We start from the raw sequence: 20,954 nt of genomic DNA, 5'->3' as shown, positions 1-20,954 counted from the left end.
TTAGAGCACACTCCTCATTGTTCATTAGCGAAGCAAAATGAAGAACCTTATCCAGAGACCATGAAATGGGTTTCGGAGGTGCTGATGGTCTGAGCCTAGCACAGGCCTTCGGAATTTTGTTAAAAATGTCGTTAGAGAGGTCGACCTGGAAGGCATATAGAATAGGTCTTGTCAAGGCGGACTTACACGTTGATATTGTGTTGGCTGCTAAACCTTGACCATGGAGGTGAATGAAGAATGATAAGCGGAAGTCTGTCGAGATCTTTTGTGGATTCTTCGCCTTGACAAAGGACACCCACTTCCTCCATGATGACTCATATTGTCTTCTGGTGGATTTGGACTTATATTCCTCTAAAAAGTCTATACTGTCTCTTGATATCCCGAAACGCTTTCTCACTGCGAGGGAGAGAAAATCATGAGCTGCAGGTTCCGGGTTTTCTATGATGAAACGCAGACAGTCGACTTCTGAACTCGCTGAGTCAGAACTGGATCCGGTAGCGGTAGAAACAGCTGTAGTTCTAGTGCCAGAGGGAACCATACGCTGTTCAGCCACTTGTGAGCCACTACTGCCGCTTTTCCCTTGAAAGATCTCAGTTTGTCAAGGACTCTCAATAGGTTGTGAGGAGGGAAGAGGTAAATCCAGGACCATCTGTTCCAGTCGAGGGACACAGCGTCCACTGCTTCCGCTAGGGGAACCTCGTACGGGGACACGTAGAGAGGTAACTTCTTGTTGTCTTTCGTCGCAAAGAGGTCTATCTGCAGTCCTGGGACTTGACTCAAGATGAAAGAGAATGATCCTGCGTCTAGGGACCATTCTGACTCTATCGGCGTGAGCCTGGATAGAGCGTCCGCCGTCACATTGCGGACTCCTTGAAGGTGAACTGCTGACAAGTGCCATCTCTTCTTCTCCGCTAGCCGGAAGATGGCCAACATCACTTGGTTATGTGGTGACCTCGATCCTTGTCGATTGAGGCATCTCACTATCACCTCGCTGTCTAGTACCAGTCTTATGTGGATCGAGTGGCGAGGGGAGACTTTCTTCAATGTAAGAAGTACTGCCATGGCTTCTAGAAAGTTTATGTGAAATTTCTTGAATGGGTTGGACCAGGTTCCTTGGGCCTTCTTCCGGAGAGAATGACCTCCCCATCCTTCCTTCGAGGCGTCTGTATGAATAGTCATAGAGGGGGGAGGTGGCTGGAGAAGCACCGATTTCTTCAGTTGTTTGGCTTTGGACCACGGCTTGAGAAGCGTTCGCTGACGAGTCGGTATTGGTCTTATCAGATGTCTTCGCGCGTTTGATGCATATTTTCTCCAAACTCCGATTGCATCCTTTAGCTGTGCTCTTAGCACTGGCTCTGTTACTGAGGCAAACTGGAGAGAGCCCACCACTCTCTCCTGTTCGCGTCTTGATATCCTTTTGGAATCCAGAAGTCTCTTGACAGAACCTGCTATTTCCTTCCTCTTCTTTACAGGGATGGAAAGTTGGTGTGACAGTAAGTCCCAGTGGATTCCCAGCCACTGAAACTTTTGGGATGGAGAAAGCCGAGATTTTTTTCTGTTGATCTTGACACCTAGATGTTCCAGGAACTGGATCACCTGTTGGGAAACTTGCATGCACTCTGTCTCGGATGCTGCCCACACCAGCCAGTCGTCCAGGTAGGCCACTACTTGGATTCCCTTTAGGCGTAATTGTTTGAGAGCTGCGTTTGCAAGCTTCGTGAAGATCCTTGGGGCTATGTTTAGCCCGAATGGCATGGCTCTGAAGGCGTAGAGTCTTCGTTGTAGCTTGAATCCTAGGTAGGAGGAGAGGTGACGACTGATTGGAATGTGCCAATAAGCATCTGACAAGTCTAAGGAGACGGTAAATACCCGCTTGGGTAGTAAGGTCCTTATGTGTTGCAGTGTTAGCATCTTGAACTTGTAGTTCACTATGAACTTGTTGAGTGGCGACAAGTCCAGAATGACTCTGAGTTTCTCTGAGTCCTTCTTTGGAACACAAAACAGCCTTCCTTGGAACTTGATGGACTTTGCCCTTCGAATTACTCTTTTCTCCAAGAGTTCTCGAATGTATTCTTCCAGAATGGGGGTAGAGTGTTGGAAGAATTATGGGAACAGAGGTGGAGTGCTGTACCAGCTCCAACCCAGTCCATTCTTGATTAGGCTGTGGGCCCAGGGATCGAAGGTCCAACGATCCCGAAAAAGATGAAGTCTCCCTCCTACCGGAAGCATTTCACTTCTGCTGCTGTTGACCTGAGGCCTTGCCTCCTTGACTGCGTCCTCCCCTGAACCCCCTTCCCCTTGAGGGGCGTCTAGACGAACCTCTGGCTGATCCTCTAGCTCTTGCACGAAAGGTAGTAGACTGCCCTTCAAATGCTGGGTTAAATGCCGTAGACTGCGTTGTCACGGCTTGGGGTACCCACTGGTACGTGGTCGGGGGTTGTGCCATCATCTGGAGCACCGCGGTCAAAGGAAGTTGCTGCTGTTGCTGTCTGTATGGCTTGGCTGGCCGAGAGGGTAGCCTAGGCTTCTTAATCTTCCTTTTTGGTTGGGGACCCTCATCCGGGGAAGACTTTCATTTAAGAGATAGGCCCCACTTCTGGAGAAGGTTTCTATTTTCTGCGGCAGCCTTATCTACTACCTCTTTGACCGCTTCACTAGGGAAGAGGTCTTTACCCCAAATGTTGGAGGAGATTAGTTTCCTTGGCTCGTGCCTCACCGTAGCCGAGGCGAACACGAACTCCCTACAAGCTCTCCTAGCTTTAACGAAGCTGTAAAGGTCCTTCGTCACTGTGGCCAGATGTGTTTTGGCCACAACCATAAACATCTCTTGAGCCTTGGGGTCACTTGCCATCGTCTCTAGAGTCGTTTGCAGACATATTGAAGCGGCAAGTCTTTCTTTTGTCTCTTGCTCCCTACGCAAGAGAAAATCAGACAGCTTCGGGAGGTCTTCACCGAACTGATGTCCGGCAATATCGGCCTCCAACTTCCCGACTGAGAAGGTAAGATGGAGGTCCTTCCAGTCTTTGTGGTTCATGGGTAAGGCCAAGGACAGAGGTTTACACTCCTCCAAGGAGGGACATGGTTTACCTGCCTCAACCGCTTTCAGAACAGCCTTAAACCCCTTTTCCATAAAGGGAAAGGCTCTAGTAGGAGAGGCCACAAAGGAAGGATGCTTCTTACTCAAAGCAGGTACCTTTGAGTTTGTGAAGCCCCTCTCCTTCAGTGAGCTAGACAGTAAAGCTTGTGCTTTAGTGTGGTAAAAAACTATGACCTCCTTCGGCTCCGTCTCTTCCTTTGAGGCTGGCTCCTTCCTAAGACGGACATAGCAGTCCGGGTACGACTCCTTGCTGGGCCAGAATTCCACCTCCTCGAGGGGAACTGAGCCCAATCTCTCCAAAATGACGATCTTTCCTGTCGTCATAGGCATGTGCTCGGTATACCTACAAGGATTGGCATCCGAGCACAAGGGAAGGTCCTTTACGTTGAGCTTCTTCTGGGGCCCACGTGATGCTGCAAATCTTCGCATCTCCAACTTCATTGCAGCTGCCTTCTCATTATTCTCTTTCTGCATCTGCTGGATCATTCCAATGATGGAAGAAAGAGTCCTTCCCAGATCCTCTGGGATAGCAGACGATGTTGAGGGAACAGGTTCAGGGACCTGAACCAGAGTAGCCGACTCTTCGTCGAATTCTTCCTCCTCAATCTCTGGAGCCTGGGTCAGCTCCTCTTCCTGGTCTTCTGCCAGAAGGTCTTTTTCGGTGTACTCAGACACCTCAGACATCCTATCGTCCAGTTGGATGTCTTGTAGGGCGTCCGAGACTTCAGAATCCACCGGAATCTGAACCAGAGGTATCTCCGCTTGAGGCTGGGGAATCACTGCATCCGCTGATGCCTTGGGGAAAAGGTAAGCCCTCATCTTCTCGCTTGGAAGATAGGGGCCAGAAGTATTCTTCTGGAAGCCCCTCACCCAGGTTCAAAGCTTCTCCCTCGCTGCGTCCCTTGACTCCGCCGACTTAGGGGTGTCAAACGCCTCGGTAATCAGGTTAGTGCATATTGTACATACCTGAGGGTCCCAATATCGGAGATCACCTTTGGAGACTACGCATGCTGCGTGCCTCCTGCACAAATCATGTCCGCAGAAGTTCTTGCTGCGGACGTTGCAGAACAAACTTCCACACTTCGGATGGTCCTCCTGTAAAGAGAAGAAATTCCATGAGTATCAAGTGAAAAACGTATCACTGGATAACTAATGTTAAAGTATATATAGCTTAAAATAACTAAGCTAGAAAGGAAAGAAGGAAAGACACACACACTTGTATTTCCTGCCCAGTCAATTGCTGTAACCTTCCAGATAATAAAATTTTATGGTTATTCTTATTCTGGAATAACCATTAAGGTATTTCCAAAGGAAAATGTAGGTGTAGCTCACACCAATATAAATAATTTTAATATACTGGATAGTTAATAAAGAAAGAACTCACTTTCTTCATCTGTACGGTTTCACAAAAGGCTGTACAAGACAACACAAGAATGTTGGAAAAACTTAGTGTTATAATACATTCTATACTATAGTTTTCTCCATGCAGTATATACTATACTGTAAAAATACTGGCTCTGTATATAATATAACGTGCCGGCCGGCACGTACCTTAAATTAGTTCCAAGGTATACTACCTTTAGACTATTGGGTGGAAGATCGCTGGTTCAAATGTGTGTGCCGGCCTACAACATAAACGCTAGCACCCGGCTGCCGGCCCCCAATCGTAGCGGCCGGCAGATCTTATGGTGTGCTTCTGTTGCCGGCCGGCAATGGTATGCTACCTATGCCGGCCGGCAGTAGAAAAGAACCAGAGAACTTCCACCTGCCCGGCTGCCGGCCACTCAGGCCGGCAGTCGGGCTAGGGTACAAACACTAGAAGAGAAACAGAATGGATGTAAGGATATAAGACGGCACTGCCTTATAGCCCGGCATCCAGAAAGAGTGAACATAAGGAAGGGGAGAATGTAAATTCAGGCTTCCTTCTATCCAATGCCGCCTGGCTCCACAGACAGACATGGATGTGAGACCAAGGGAGGTCTGGGGAACACTCTACAGAAGTTAGGCCTTTGCCGGCCGGCAAGGGACTGAGTCAGCTCCACATCTTAGCCTATACTAGGTACAGATGTAGAACGACGGCCAAGAGATGTAATGACTAGGCCATTACTAAGGAAAGGGGCGGAAGGGTGGGAAGAGGGTCCGACAAACATTGCTTTAGTAATAGATCACTCCGCAGCCAAGAAAGCTCATCCTAGCCTAGGGGGAATCATGGGAGGGAAGCCGGCAATACTTGCCATCTCCCTCAGTATTAAAACAAGGTTTGGTGTTGTTATTCACGAGGGAAAGAAGAATCTTATTCTTCAAACCAAGAACAACAACACTGGACTAGTCTGCTAGATCACTAGAAGAAGGGATCATCTCGTACAGAAACCTTCAGAAGTGGTCTAGGGAGGCTAAGCCTCCTGTGTCTGCCCTAGGCCTAGCAAAGGAATCTCATTCTCTATGCTAGAAAGAAACAGACCCAGACTAAATACTCTGATGTCCTGCCCCCTCCTGAAGCCAGATTCTCTGGAAACAGGAAAGAACAGAAACACCCTAATATAGTTATATCTAAATATTTATTCAGATAAACCATTAGGGTTAAGCCTAAGACTTAAAAAGAGGGAAAAGGGATTGCGCTTATTCTCCGAGGAGAAAAGAGCAACCGGGGAGTGTGCGAAAGTATACTAAGGCTCCATAGGCAACTAGCCTAGGTGCGAAGAGAATCAATTACCTAAATCACCGAAACTCTCTCGTATACGATCTTGGAAGAAATATCAACAATATCTTATACAGTGAGCCCTCGCTACTCCGCGGTTCGACCATCGCGGATTCACGACTTCGCGGACTTTTTTCATTAAATACAGCATACGATTTCATCAGCAAACCACTATTTTTGGGGGAAACATCATTTTATTCTAGAAAATTGCTACTCTTTAAATAGTTAATTGCACATTAAGAAAGCGTGTACTTTTGTTTTTAAATTTCGGGTGTGTTTTAAAAATCGAGTATTGTTGACTTCTTTTTGTTTTACTTTTGGCTGTGATCAGATCAGCTGGCGTCTAGCTGCCGGTCTCAAGAATATGCGCGTACGAAGTATTGTTTATACCATTTCTTAACTTATTCAAACCATCTATACAGTTGATATTACATAAGCACCAATGTGTTATAACCTATCATATTTTTTTGTTTATCACATTTATAACAACTCTCTCTCTCTCTCTCTCTCTCTCTCTCTCTCTCTCGTCTCTCTCTCTCTCTCTCTCTCTCTCCGTAAGAAATAAAACCTTAGTTCACATATGGCAACTTGAGTTTAAGAATAAAATTAACATGAATATTGTTAGTTGTGGCGATCAATTCCTCACTTCAGGAGGTACAGGAAACAAAAACACAGCATTCGATTACAACAGCTGATTCTCTCTCTCTCTCTCTCTCTCTCTCTCTCTCTCTCTCTCTCTCTCGTGTTATACAATAATTACAAATAGATGAAGAAACCAAAATCGGTTTTCTTAAAGTGTCAATTAAATACAAAACAAAAAAATTATACCGTGTATACATCCATTTCAATCATAGCTTAAAATACGGCATCCGATTTTGTCAGCAAACTACTATTTTTTAGGAAACACCATTCTATTCCAGAAAACTTTTACTCTTTAAATAGTCAATTGCGCTATAATAAAACATGTACTTATGTTTTTAAATTTCGGGTGTGTTTTAAAAATCGAGTATTTTTGACTTCTTTTTGTTTTACTTTTTTCTGTGATCACATCAGCTGATGTCTAGCTTCTGCTCTCTAGAATATGCGCGGTACGAATACAGTAACAAAGAATTGTTTACTGTACACCATTTCTTAACTTATTCAAACCATCTATACAGTTAATATTACATAAGCACCAGTGTGTTATAACCTATCATATTTATTATTTAGTACATTTAAAACCATTCTCTCTCTCTCTCTCTCTCTCTCTCTCTCTCTCTCTCTCTCTCTGTCACATCGAACGTAATAGCGGTAACTTAATTTTTTGGGCTCAAATAGATTTTTCGCTTCGCTCAAAATCCGTTTTTCGATGACTTTAAAAATGGCCTAGTACTTTTAGTGGGGCGGTTTAGCTCGAAATTTCAAAATGATCATGCATTTCGTGATACAAGCATCAAATTTGGCACAAATGTACATTGATATATGGCGAACATTTTCAGATATTGAGCCACTCGGAATTCTCCCTTCATGTCTGCCATATTGAAATTCAAAATGGCCGCCATTCGAAATCAACATTTTCGATTATCTTTGTGTCTAATGCTGCTATTGACTCGATTCTGGTGTCTAAATGTATGTTTTTTTTTTTTTTTTTTTTGGGGGGGGGGGCAAGGAATCTAATGGTAACAATCTGCATTGCATATTTTGTACCAATGAGCCGCCATATAGAATTTCAAAATGGCCGCCATTTGAAATCTACATTTTCGATTATCTTTGGGTCTAATGCTGCTATTGACTCGATTCTGGTGTCCAAATGTATGTTTTGGGAGGAAAGGAATCCGATGGTTACAATCTGCATTGTGTATCTTTATAAATTAGCCAACATATTGGATTTCAAAATGGCCGCCACTTGAATTCTACATGTGCGATTACCTCTGGGTCAAATATTTTTACAGTACATGACAATATCCATTTTTCAAAATGACATACTTTATTACAGTACTCCACTTAATTCATGAGAGATGAATATTCATCATCATGTATTTTTGACAAGACAACATTTTACTCAAAGTCTGTGAAGTAAAAATTGTTTGAGTTATTGATTAGATTCTGTGTTGTTCTAGGTTTGATATGGCACCTTTCATATATGATTAGTTTTCACCATTCCTTCAATCAATATCACAAAATTATCAATTCGGGGTTACGTCTGAATATCCACAAAATAGTGTGAACATTAACACAAAACAACCTAAACTTCTCAAAACTAACTTTCCCTGTAAAACTAAATAAATATCGACTTACTTCAACTACTAATTTTGAATTTTATAATTTTGATACATGTCTTAGGTCATGTCTTAAATATCTTAGTTAAAATTCTGACATGCTATGGTGTAATATATAAGGTTGGGTGTGTACTGACATTCTACAATGGTCTTGTATTTGAGGCTAGGTATACATCGGTACTGAAGATATGTGTACATAAACTATCTCATGTTAACCAGTTCAGCACTGCCACAAGTAAATGAATGTTGTGGACTCATCTTCATGTGCAGTCCCCTTCACACACACAGAGGGCTGTGCACTTAAGGGCAGCCTTCTTTCACTTGCAGCGTCTCACACACCTTTTCTGGCACTTGCAAGAAACCAGCTCAATGCAGGTGTGAGCTGCCTCAGGTAGCCTGGTCCAGTATGGTGTGTATTGTCCTCCAGTCATTGACCAACCCCAGTTTGTTGGTGGTGGGAGTTCTGGTGCTGGCAGCAGTATCAGACCCCACACATGTCCACCTTGATATACTGCCCTCTTGACATGTTCCTCTAAAGCTGCCTTCGTTGGAGGGATCAGCTGCACATTGTTCTTCCTTGCGAAGAATTTCCTCCTGGCCTTGTCAATGTCCGTGCATTTGCAGGTTCGATCATACAACAGGATCACGAACCTCTCGATGATGCACATTGCATCATTTGGTATGTCACTTGGTGCGGAAGACAGCTGCATCAGCGCCTTACTTAACTCTGGCAGTACAGTCCAGACTGCCCATGCGGTCTTCTTGCCATGTCTAGCAAAGCTTGACACAATATCGCATCCAGTTAGAGCGTGGAACATTGGCAGTGCACGAGCCTTCTCTGGTCCCAGTGCAGCTGCTATTTCATGTGCTGCTAGGTATCGGAAACTTCGGCCTGTTCCGAATGCCAGCCATAGTTTGTCTTCTGGTTGCAATTCCTGTACCACGGATACTGCCAGCACCACAACTTCGGTGTCTACAGTCCGGATGACTATTGAATGGTGTCCGTGCTTAGCTGCATGAGATGCATGCAGCAACATCCGACTGTCAGCCTCTTCATGGTTGCATGGGTTGAGTGAAGTCAGATCTGGTAGTAGTGGCTTGCTGAGCACTGCCTCTCCATCAGTAATGACGAGTTGCTTGTCCTCCTGGTCAAACCATTCCAAGAGAGCTGTTGAGAGAAATTTAAACAGCTCGGTCTTGTTGCTGTCCACTCGTAGGAAGTTCTGCCAGTTTCCTGGTATGGATGCGGCAGCCGCCACACGTCTCCGCACACCCTGTCCCCGCTTTGCACGTGTACTACCTTTCAGTGAATCAGCAAGGTAAGTATCCCAGATCAGATCCAGGCGTGACACTGTTTGCAGCTTAGCAGAATGAAGATATGATGTGCGTACTCTTCAAAGGTCTTTGATGCAGCCGGCTTCAGCATCTGGACGATAGCTGCTCCATCAAGCACTATACAGGTAGTGACAGGAGTATCTGTCTTAGCGTCGAAGATTTCTTCCAAACATGTGATGAGATCACTCTTGGTACCAGTGAAGAGGTTTCCACCATCGGACAATGCAGGAGGACATGCCTGGTTCTCATGACGAAAGAACTCCTCAAGGTTTCCATCCCTCGTCTGGCAGCCAATGTACAGGCTTGCGAAGAGTTCACGGTCATTTTTGACGGAGGTGAGCTGTTGCTGACCTTTGCTCTGGCTTCTTGGAGTTGAAGGGCTGAATACTTTCAGCTTGTTACGAAGTATGGGGTCGTCCACTGCCTTTGTTCTGTCCAACAGACACTCTCTGGTGAAAGCCTCGAACTGCTCTTGGCCAATCTTCTTGGCATTCATCACAGTCTCCACGGCAGCAGGACCTGCAATGTCCTTTAAATCCAGTATGACTAGATCCTGGCTCTCCTCCTCGAATGGGTTACCCATCTCCTCTATTACACCAACAAGAGAGCAGACATCTCTCACAAATGAGGCCTGTACACTTGGAGTCTGATCATGATGGAGTGTGTCTGTTGTTTGCCGTCTACAGTATTGGTTCCCGTCTTGGAATTCTTCGATCACCCTAGCAACTTCTGGTCCTGCAACCATCCAGCGACGAAGGGCACTAGGGTTGTCAGTAAGCCCAACTGCGCCACCGTCTCCTTTGATGCTGGCATTATTCTGCTCACGTGCCTGGTCAGGCGGGATTGAAGAGAACACCCTCTGCGTTTTTTTAACTGTGAAGTGACCTTCGCTGAATTTTCTGGCTACGTTTGGGTGTTTGGTAGTTAGCTCGGCCATGTCCTTCAGGTGCACTGGTATCCACCTACCATAGTGGGTATGATCTAGTACAGTTAGACACCAGAATCGAGTCAAAAGCAGCATTAGACCCATTGATAATCAAAAATAAAGATTTTAAAAGGCGGCCATTTTGAAATCCAATATGGCGGCTCAGTGGTAAAAAATACGCAATGCAGATTGTAACCATTGGATTCCTTCCCCCTTCAAACCTACATTTAGGCACCAGAATCGAGTCAATAGCAATTTTAGATCCACAGATAAGCGCAAATGTAGATTTCAAATGGCGGACAAGAATAGAGAATTAATAGAGAATTCCAAGTGGCTCAATATCTGAAAATGTTCGCCATATGTCAATGTACATTTGTGCCAAATTTGGTGCTTGTATCACAAAATGCACAATAAGTTAGCTATGCTGCCCCACTATTTCTTCTTCTTTTACCTTTTTTGCATATGGTGAGGTGGGTACAAGTTGACTTATAACTGAAGTTAGGAAAAGTATTTTGGATATGGAAAGAACAATTATCTTTCGTAACAGTTTAAAATTATCGTAAATTTTCATTCTGTCATTAGCGGCAGTTTGCTATTGTGGAGTAAACGCATAAGGAAAAAAAAGGTTTCCAGCTTTGCTACGAATTTAGGAATTTATATGGATACGATAAGTAAAATATTTGTAACATAATGTTTACTAAATGTTTGTTATATCATTAGTTATCACTTTGAGCATGTGTGTTTAATGCGTTCGTTTGTTTATTATGATCGAAGATGGAGCGTAAACAAATGGAAAGTTTCCATTTCAGGCGGCGTCATAAAGAAAAACATTACATAAATGGCATTAATTTCATTTATTTGGAAGTTCTAAGAAAAATTAAGTAGAACATTGGTAATAACAAAGTCAACATATAATCAATACTTGGTAAGATTGCTGTCGATGCAAAAACTAACCTATACACAGATGTGAAAATGCGTGTTTCTTCGTTATGATCAGAGATAAACGTAAACAAAACATTGGTTGTTATTTTTTATCTTGCTTTTTGGCGTGTTTAGGAAACGCATGATATAAAATCGCCTTTAATATTTGTGCCTGTTTTAGTTTAGGGTACTGTAGTACATGCATTAAGTGTTCTGTACATTAAAGGGTAGTTTGTTAACAGTACTACGTAAAGGGAAGGTTTTAAAAGTCTGAATATACAGTTAAATAAATACGTAAATATGGTGTCCCTACTTCGCGGATTTTCAGCCATCGCGGCCAGGTTTGGAACCTATCTACCACGATAAACGAGGGTTCACTGTATGTATAAAACTGCCTAAAGCTTCAATAAATTTTAAAACACTCGGAAATCTGAATATCATGCATGAAAGTACTAGGGCCAAACGTCTAGGCTACGAAGCCTAGCGTAGGCTAGGATCGGTAATTCATTCGCCGAAACAGAAATACTAATAGCATCATATAAAGAATTCCTATGTAAAGCTAAATAGCTGAAATTATTAAAGCATAAGGGCCAGGAACACCGCTCTGACAAACTAAATGACTCATGCATGGCGAGCGACAGTGTCCAGGACGCCACTGGTAGGCAACAGCTCTTGTAACTAAATATCGCTATCGAATTATTTTAAAAACACCAAGAGCTTACATTTATACATAATAAAGATGATACTCAACTTTCCAGAGGCAGAAGAGGCTGGAGAAAGCATCATAAGGTTGAAATAATCCAAGATTTACGAGTAAACACAGGGAAAACACAGAGTTGTTGAGCTACGCAAAAAGGAATGCAGATGGCGCTGTCAGCGGTGCTATGTACGCACTCGAAGCAAGATAGGAGAGGAGCCTTGTTAGCGGCTCTCCTTTCATTCTCGTTTTTCGTTTTCTTGCCACTTTGACCCCTCGAAGTGTTAATTCTGTTCGGGGTGTAGATTGCTATGTGGCGTGTCAAGAATACGTCCTCTGATATTATGCTATATCCCTGGTTAAATTTATTTAGGGATATTCGCTCCAGGAGTTAGAATTCTGGATACCTTAAGGTAAATTCTCTGGGAATATCACCGTAGTCAAATATACCCAGGGAAGCTACCCTATAGGAACTTCCATCAGGACGACATGGCCTGAGCCCCCCCCCCAAAAAAAAAAAATATATATATATATATATATATATAGATATATATATATACATACATATATATATATATATATATATATACAGTAGGGTCCCGAATTATGCGAGAATTTGGTCGATTAATGACCTCGTGTAAATGGAAAATCGCGAATTTCGAAACACACAACTAACAGAAATACTTCCATTGTGGCTATGGCAACCAGCAATTTGCCTATTCAAATGTGTTTACTACCCATTTCCAATACTTTCTTTGTACTATACTGTATTTCTTTATAATATCAAATTGTTTTTGTAAATAAATAAAACATTTAATATACTTTAAAGTTCTAATAACTTGAAAAATGGTTAAAATTATAACCAGGATAGGTGTAAACACCATATATTTCCCGTTACAACACAACCCAAAATACAGACAAATTTTAATGTTTGTCATATCTATTGTATAATACAACTGATGAATAGCAAAACCATCACTCTATAGACTAGCTTGTTGTATGATTGAAAATCCAGAATTATCAAAATAAAGGCGATTTTATATCATGCGTTTCCTAAACACGCTAAAAAGCAGAATAGAAAACGACAACCAATGTTTTGTTTACGTTTAACTCTGATCACAACGAAGAAACAGACGCATTTATACATCTGTGTTTTTGAATTGACAGCAATTTTACCAAGTATAGATTATATGTTGAATTTGTTATTACCAATGTTCTAATTATTTTTTTATTAGAACTTTCAAATAAATGAAATGAATGCCATTTATGAAATGTTTTTCTTTATGATGCCGCCTGAAACGGAAACCTTCCATTTGTTTACGCTCCATCTTCGATCATAATAAACAAACGAATGCATTAAACACACATGATCTAAGTCATAACTAATGATATTACAAACATTTAGTAAACATTATGTTATTACAAATATTTTACTTACCGTATCCATATAAATTCCTAAATTCGTAGCAAAGCTGGAAATTTTTTTTCCTTATGCGTTTAATCCACAATAGCAAACTGCCGCTAATGACAGAGTGATAACTTACGATAATTCTAAACTGTTACGAAAGATAATTGTCCTTTCCATATCCAAAATACTTTTCCTAACTTCAGTTATAAGTCAACTTGTACCCACCTCAATTATGGATCCATATGCAAAAAAGGTAAAGAAGAAAGTACTAGGCCTATTTTTAAAGTCACCGAACAATTAGGTTACCGCTATAACGTTCGATGAGAGAGAGAGAGAGAGAGAGAGAGAGAGAGAGAGAGAGAGAGATGGTTTTAAAGTACTAAACAATAAATATGATAGGTTATAACACATTGGTGTTTATGTAATATTAACTGTATAGATGGTTTGAATAAGTTAAGAAATGGTGTAAACAATTCTTTGTTATTGTATTCGCGCGGAAGCTAGACATCAGCTGATGTGATCACAGCCAAAAGTAAAACAAAAATAAGTTAGCAATACTCGATTTTTAAAACACACCCGGAATTTTACAACATAAGTACATGTTTTATTATAGCGCAATTGACATTTAAAGAGTAAAAATTTTCTGGAATAGAATGGTGTTTCCTAAAAAATAGTGGTTTGCTGACGAAATCGGTTACCGTATTTTAAGCTATGATTGAAATGGATGTATACACGGTATAATTTTTTCGTTTTGTATTTAATTGACACTTCAAGAAAACCGATTTTGGTTTCTTCATCTATTTGTAAGTATTGTATAACGAGAGAGAGAGAGAGAGAGAGGAGAGAGAGAGAGAGAGATATTATGACGCAGAAGGTTACAGACCTAGAACAGGGGAGTGATGAGATAGGCTGGGTGGACTCGCAGGGGAGACGGTAGGAGACGGGGGAAGGGGGGATTTGGTTGCCAGTGGCTAAAAATAGATTCTGAAAGACGGTAAAGGGAAAAACGAATCCCATCGAATAAACAGAATAAGGAAAGGGAATCAGATTCAGAGGAATAATAGATATAATGGAATGAAAATGATTAGATGGTGTTAGTTGTGATAAGAATAATTTAGATATTTGAAATAGAGTGTCTGAGGAGGTATAGAAGGAATTCGTGATAAATATAGAGGAATATCAAAGGATACAGTTAGTTTGCATTAAAGGGTTTGTTATCGTTTATCGGCAGTGAATAGCCTAAACTTCGGTAACGAGTCGTCAATATTTTGTCATATTTTAAACAGTATACATTTGATTTGCAAACATTGGTTTTGTAGAGCAGACGGTAAAATAAAATCTAGAGAGAGAGAGAGAGAGAGAGAGAGAGAGAGAGATTTCTGCCATCAAATCTCTCTCTCTCTCTCTCTCTCTCTCTCTCCTCTCGAGAGAGAGAGAGAGAGAGAGAGAGAGAGAGATTTCTGCCATCAAATCTCTCTCTCTCTCTCTCTCTCTCTCTCTCTCTCTCTAGATTTTATTTTACCGTCTACTCTACAAAACTAATGTTTGCAAATCATATGTATAGCCTACTGTTTAAATATGACAAAAAATTGACGACTCGTTACCGAAGTTTAGGCTATTCACTGCCGATAAACGAACCCAGTCTACTCGTGAAAACCTTGAACGCCCAGAGGGAAAAATAAGGCTTTTAAATATACTGTACTAAACAAAAATAATGCTTTAATATACCATCATTAACACTACCATTACAATTATCGTAAGGTTGGAGAAAGATAAAGATTGCCGAGAACGTAACCACATTTCTGTTTACATTTTGTCAGCTGGACTCGCACAGTTAACAGTTGATTTCATTGTTGTGGAATTTTATCCTTAAATAGGCTATTCATCATGAAATTATGTTAATGAAATGTAATGTTAATATTGTTTTGTAACATTTATTATAAATCACCGTATTTAGGGCTACCAATATACTTAAAAAGACTATAGATTTGATACATTTTGTAGTGCTTGACTCGCGAACTTTGAACAGCCTCGTGGATACAGAAAATTTATTTTTGAAAAATAGCGATCGTGGAAAAGGGGAATCGTGTAATTCGAACACGCTTAATTCGGGACCCTACTGTATATATATATATATATATATATATAAAATACACAAAAGTAACAGCAAAGCATATGTGCTAATGTATATATAATTGTACATAGTTCTTAAGCAAGAAACAAGATGTCACTAATGTTAGGTCTGCTCTAAGAAATTGAAATTTGTTTAAGCTTGCAGATCTCTGTTTATAAATGCATCGAGTTTGTACATTCCTTTTCCTGTATTCAAATTATTATCAAAACTTTCTTTTACAAAACTGGCATCAATGATGTTTCTTTTTGATAAGATAGTAGTATAACCCAATTATTTTGCACCTTTTAGATCAATTTAAAAATTGTCTCACAAGAAATACATAAGACATGATATACACATCTTTGATACTGATACGGACATTCTTGGATTACCATATAGATAGATGCAAGAACAGATTCAAGTTTAACATATACAGTACATGAAACCAACCGTTATCTGCGTTTTTGTATTTCTACTCCAATCAAAGTAATTATAGAGAAAACTATAATACAAAAAACTTACTTGTATTACCATATAGTATTACTTTTAAAGATTTTCCGCAGTTGTTAACAAATTTCAATCTAAAAGTAACATTTGAGAACAATAACAGACAGCACCAAAGGGTGTGTATATTCTGTTTCATGTAATTCATAAGAATTTTTTATTAGTCAAAGAGATGAAGCCCTCAAAAAGAGAATTTAACAATAGGAAAAATTTTCAGACACGCTCAAGATAATAATATAATGTTTGTCCATGTTAGAGATCAAAATTACATTATTAATTGATCATGTGGAAAGAAATTAATTCATTTTGATAATTTATTGTAAAAAAACATCATAAAGTCCAGTTTTATAGAAGGAAATTTTGATAAGAATTCAAATATAGGGCATGGAATTTACAAACTCAATGCCTTCATATGCAAAACGATCTGCAACGTTCATAAATTTTCTTTTCTTAAAGCTTACCTGCATTAGTGGCACCCAGTCTCTTGCTCAAGAATTATCTACCTCACATTGTAATTATTTTAGATACTGATGTGACATTAATCTCTGATTTCCACTATCATTCACATATATGTACAATTGTGTATACATATGCACGCATCCTTTGCTGTTACTTGTACGTTAGTTTTATGTATATGTATAAGTATATTTATATGAATAAGGTTATATTGAACATAAAGACACAAATGTGTATATAGTATATATGTATACATATATCTGCAAGTATATGAATGGGTGTATATGCATGTGTATGCAGCTATGCATATATATATATATATATATATATAATATATATATATAATATATATATATATATATATATATGTATATTTCTTTATATATTTTAATTGTTCATAGAATTACAGTATTAAGGAAATCTCGACTGGGGCATGGAAGAAGCATATACCTATCTAAAAAAAGAGATGGTTCTGGTATAGCAGCAGAAGATGAAGAAAGACAACGTTGAGTTGAACACTTTAGTGAGGTTATGAATAGGAGATATGAAGGGAATAATTTGATTGATATACCTGAAGCTGATGAAGACCTTGATATGCCCATGAATGAATTCAGTGTGTTTGAAGTCAAAGCTATCCTAAAAAAACTAGAGATGGAAAGCCCAGGGATACGATGGAATAACTGCCAAGATGATACTGGCCGAAAATGAAGTGACTCCCAGACTACTTACAAGATTATTTTGTAGAACGTAGCATGAAGAGGCAAAACCTGATGGATGGGAGTTAGGAGTGTTGGTGAAAATAGCAAAAAAAGTCCTGACTGATTGCAATAATTACATAGGCATAACAATTATGCCAGGTATGATAATATATAGTATGCTTATTCCAAAGAGACTATAGAGAAAGATTGATGAAAAGCTGAGAGGTGAACAAGCAGGATTTAGAAAAGGTAGAAGTTGCACTGACCAAATTTTCATTTTGAGACATGTTCTACAGCAATGCGTAGAATATAGAAATCCCCTTTTAATGGTATTTATGGACTATGAAAAAGCCATTGATAGTGTGCACCGGCCAATTTTGTGGAGGGTCCTGCTTCATTATGGAATTCCTCTTAAATATGTAAATTTTATTATGTCTGTTCATGAGCATACCAAGTGCAAAGTTAATGTCAATGGAGTCTTATCAAATGAATTTCCAGTGAACTGTGCAGTACTCCAAGGGAATGTGTTGTCACCTACAGTTTGTTCTTTATCTTCCTCGTGGATTTTTGTAATGCATAGAACAGTTGGGGATGATAGAGAACGATTAGATGGATATAGAGAATAACCTTCTTTTTAACACTCACTCACTCACTCACTCACTCACTCACTCACTCACTCACTCACTCACTCACTCACTCACTCTCTCTCTCTCTCTCTCTCTCTCTCTCTCTCTCTCTCTCAAGCACTTGTAAGGGAACTTAAGCTACTGACCTGTGGACGCTATGAACATGTCTCCTGCTCTTGTTCGAGCGTAGCGCATACTTAATGCTACAGCTGAGTTCTGCACTGTTAGAGTCACGAGACTTACATATTTCAGATAACTTGACTGACCTGGAAATATAAAACCTTCTATTAATAAGACAACCTGATGGACAAAAATTAGAGACAAATGTTCATAATATCACAAATTTTAAAAGTAATTAGTATTTTTCTAACAACACAAACCAGAGACTTTTAACTTAAGTATGAATTTGGTTAAGGGGGGCAACCACCATATATGAATTTTCAATCAGAATTTGATGACTTTTATACCGTTCATATATATGTATTAGGTGATCATTCTGGAGAAATTCCAAGGCAATTGGTTGATTAGTTTCAATTTGGTTGAAGAAACCCTTCCCCCCCCAAAAAAAAACTAAAATAAATTAAAATTGATTCTAGTCATTTACTTCTGAAGCTACTTGTCCATTAAGGAGCCTGAGGTTAGACCAGCTGTTGTGCAGCCACCACAGGGCCGATAGAAAAGGTATCGAGGCTCCTGTGGGTCACGTCCTGCAGGTAGTGGGCTGTGAAGGTCGTTTGACGCTTCCAGACCCCAGCTTGTAGCACCTGCGTCACAGAGAAGTTTCTCTTGAAGGCCAGAGATGTAGCGATGCCCCTGACGTCGTGTGCCCTAGGGTGACGTGACGGAGGAGGGTCAGGATTCAAGGCGTGGTGGATGACCCTTCGAATCCAAGCCGAGATGGTGTTCTTGGTGACCCTCCTCTTCGTCCTTCCTGTGCTTACAAACAACGCTTGCACGCGGGGACGAACTGCAGCTGTCCTCTTCAAGTAACGCCTCAGACTCCTCACTGGGCATAATAGCAGATGGTCTGGGTCACTTGTTACAGAACGGAGACTCGTGACCCTGAAGGAGTCGAACCGTGGGTCCGGCACTCCAGGGTTCTGAGTCTTGGCAACAAACTCAGGGACGAACCTGAACGTTACCTCCCCCCATCCCCTTGAATGGGCGATGTCGTACGAGAGACCATGAAGTTCACTAACTCGTTTGGCAGAGGCCAATGCGAGTAGGAAAGCCGTCTTCCAAGTCAGGTAGAGATCAGAGGCCTGGCGTAATGGTTCGAAGGGAGGTCTCTTAGGAGCCCTGCAAACCCGAACCATGTTCCATGGAGGAGGTCTCACTTCCGACTGAGGGCAGGTAAGCTCATAGCTACGTATGAGTAGAGAGAGTTCTAGCAAGGAAGAAATGTCCACTCCTTTCCGCCTAAAAGCCAGGCTTAAGGCTGAGCGATAGCCTTTCACCGCCGAGACCGAAAGGCGCATTTCCTCCCGCAAATAAACGAGAAACTCCGCTATTGCTGGAATAGTGGCATCGAGTGGAGAGATACCCCTTCCACGACACCAGCCACAGAAGACTCTCCACTTCGCCTGGTAGACTCCCGCAGAGGACTTTCGCAGGTGACGAGACATTCTCTCCGCAACCTGTTGCGAAAAGCCTCTCTCCGTGAGAAGACGCTGGATAGTCTCCATGCGTGAAGCCGAAGCGAGGCTACGGCTTTGTGGAAGATGTTGCAATGTGGTTGTCTGAGTAGCTCGTGTCGTGGGGGAAGTTCTCTCGGAAGCTCCGTCAGGAGCTGCAGAAGGTCCGGGAACCATTCCGCGTGATGCCATAGCGGAGCTATCAGAGTCATAGACAGGTTGACCGATAGTCTGGTCCTGTTGAGCACCCTTCTCATCAGACAGAACGGTGGGAAGGCGTACACGTCGATGTTGTCCCACCGTTGTTGGAAAGCATCTTGCCAGAGGGCCTTGGGGTCCGGGACTGGGGAGCAGTACAGAGGCAGCTTGAAATTCAAGGCTGTCGCGAACAGGTCCACCGTCGGGGAACCCCACAAAGTCAGGACTTAGTTGGCTATCTGAGGATCCAAAGACCACTGTCGGAGAGCACATTCCTCTTGCCAGGAATGAAGCGAGCTGATAGTGTTATCGAGTGGACTTCGGTCCACCTCAGAATCTCTACCGCAAGATGGGATAGCTGTTGTGAAAAAGTACCTCCCTGCTTGTAGATATAAGCCACTACCGTGGTGTTGTCGCTCATCACCACCACGGAGTGGCCCGTCAGGGTCCGTTGGAACTGTTGAAGAGCCAGAAATAGGGCCTTCATCTCTAGCAGGTTGATGTGCAGGTACTTTTCTGATTCTGACCAAAGGCCTGAGATCCTCTGGTTCAGAATGTGGGCCACCCACCCTTCTTTTGACGCGTCCGAAAACAGCGTCAAATCCGGGGGAAGGACGAGAAGATCCATTCCCTTTCGTAGGTTCTCGTCGATCAGCCACCACCGCAGGTCCGCCTGTTCCGTGGGTCCTATCGGGACCAGAGAGTCCGGGGAATTGGAGCCCTGACTCCACCGGGACTTGAGCTGCCATTGCAGGGATCTCATCCTGAGACGGCCGTTCGGGACCAGACGGGCCAGGGAGGCTAGGTGACCTAAAAGACGCAACCATGATTGGGCTGGAAGCTCTTCCTGCCTGAGGAAGGGTTCTGTTACCCTCCTCAGCATTGCTATCCTGTCGTCTGATGGAAAGGCTTTGTGGAGATTGGTGTCTAATAACATGCCTAGATAAACCAGTTGCTGGGACGGCTGCAGGGAGGACTTCTCGAGATTTACCATGATCCCCAGATCTTGGCAAAGTCCCAGAAGCCTGTCTCGGTGCCGAAGAAGGGTCGACTCCGAGTCTGCTAGGATCAGCCAGTCGTCCAGATATCGGAGGAGACGGATGCCGTTCCTGTGCGCCCATGACGAAATCAGGGTAAACACTCTGGTGAATACCTGAGGTGCTGTGGAGAGACCGAAGCACAGTACCTTGAACTGATAGGTCTTGCTGTCTAGGCTGAATCTCAAGTACTTCCTGGAAGACGGATGGATTGGGATCTGTTAGTACGCGTCCTTCAGATCCAGTGTGCACATGAAGTCTTGTGGTCTCACTGCAAGTCTGACCGTGTCCGCTGTCTCCATGCTGAACGGAGTTTGCTTGACAAACTTGTTCAGAGCTGAGAGGTCGA

The 20,954-nt window shown here is 42.0% G+C and overlaps 1 protein-coding gene across 5 annotated transcripts in view; it reads right to left on the bottom strand.

The window, feature by feature from the left end:
- The window catches only part of Ugalt (UDP-galactose transporter), a 319,869-nt gene that overhangs the window by 226,518 nt on the left and 72,397 nt on the right, over nucleotides 1–20,954 (bottom strand). For all 5 annotated transcript variants that reach the window (XM_068386151.1, XM_068386146.1, XM_068386161.1 and 2 more), the window contains exon 3: nucleotides 17,883–18,002. In XM_068386151.1, the coding sequence (XP_068242252.1) occupies nucleotides 17,883–18,002 (120 nt within the window). The remainder of the gene's footprint in view (nucleotides 1–17,882; nucleotides 18,003–20,954) is intronic.

Source organism: Palaemon carinicauda, chromosome 1 (assembly GCF_036898095.1).
Source record: "Palaemon carinicauda isolate YSFRI2023 chromosome 1, ASM3689809v2, whole genome shotgun sequence".
Taxonomy (NCBI): Eukaryota; Metazoa; Arthropoda; class Malacostraca; order Decapoda; family Palaemonidae; genus Palaemon; species Palaemon carinicauda.
The sequence above is the reverse complement of the archived record's forward strand: the minus strand, read 5'-3'. Positions and strand labels throughout refer to the sequence as shown.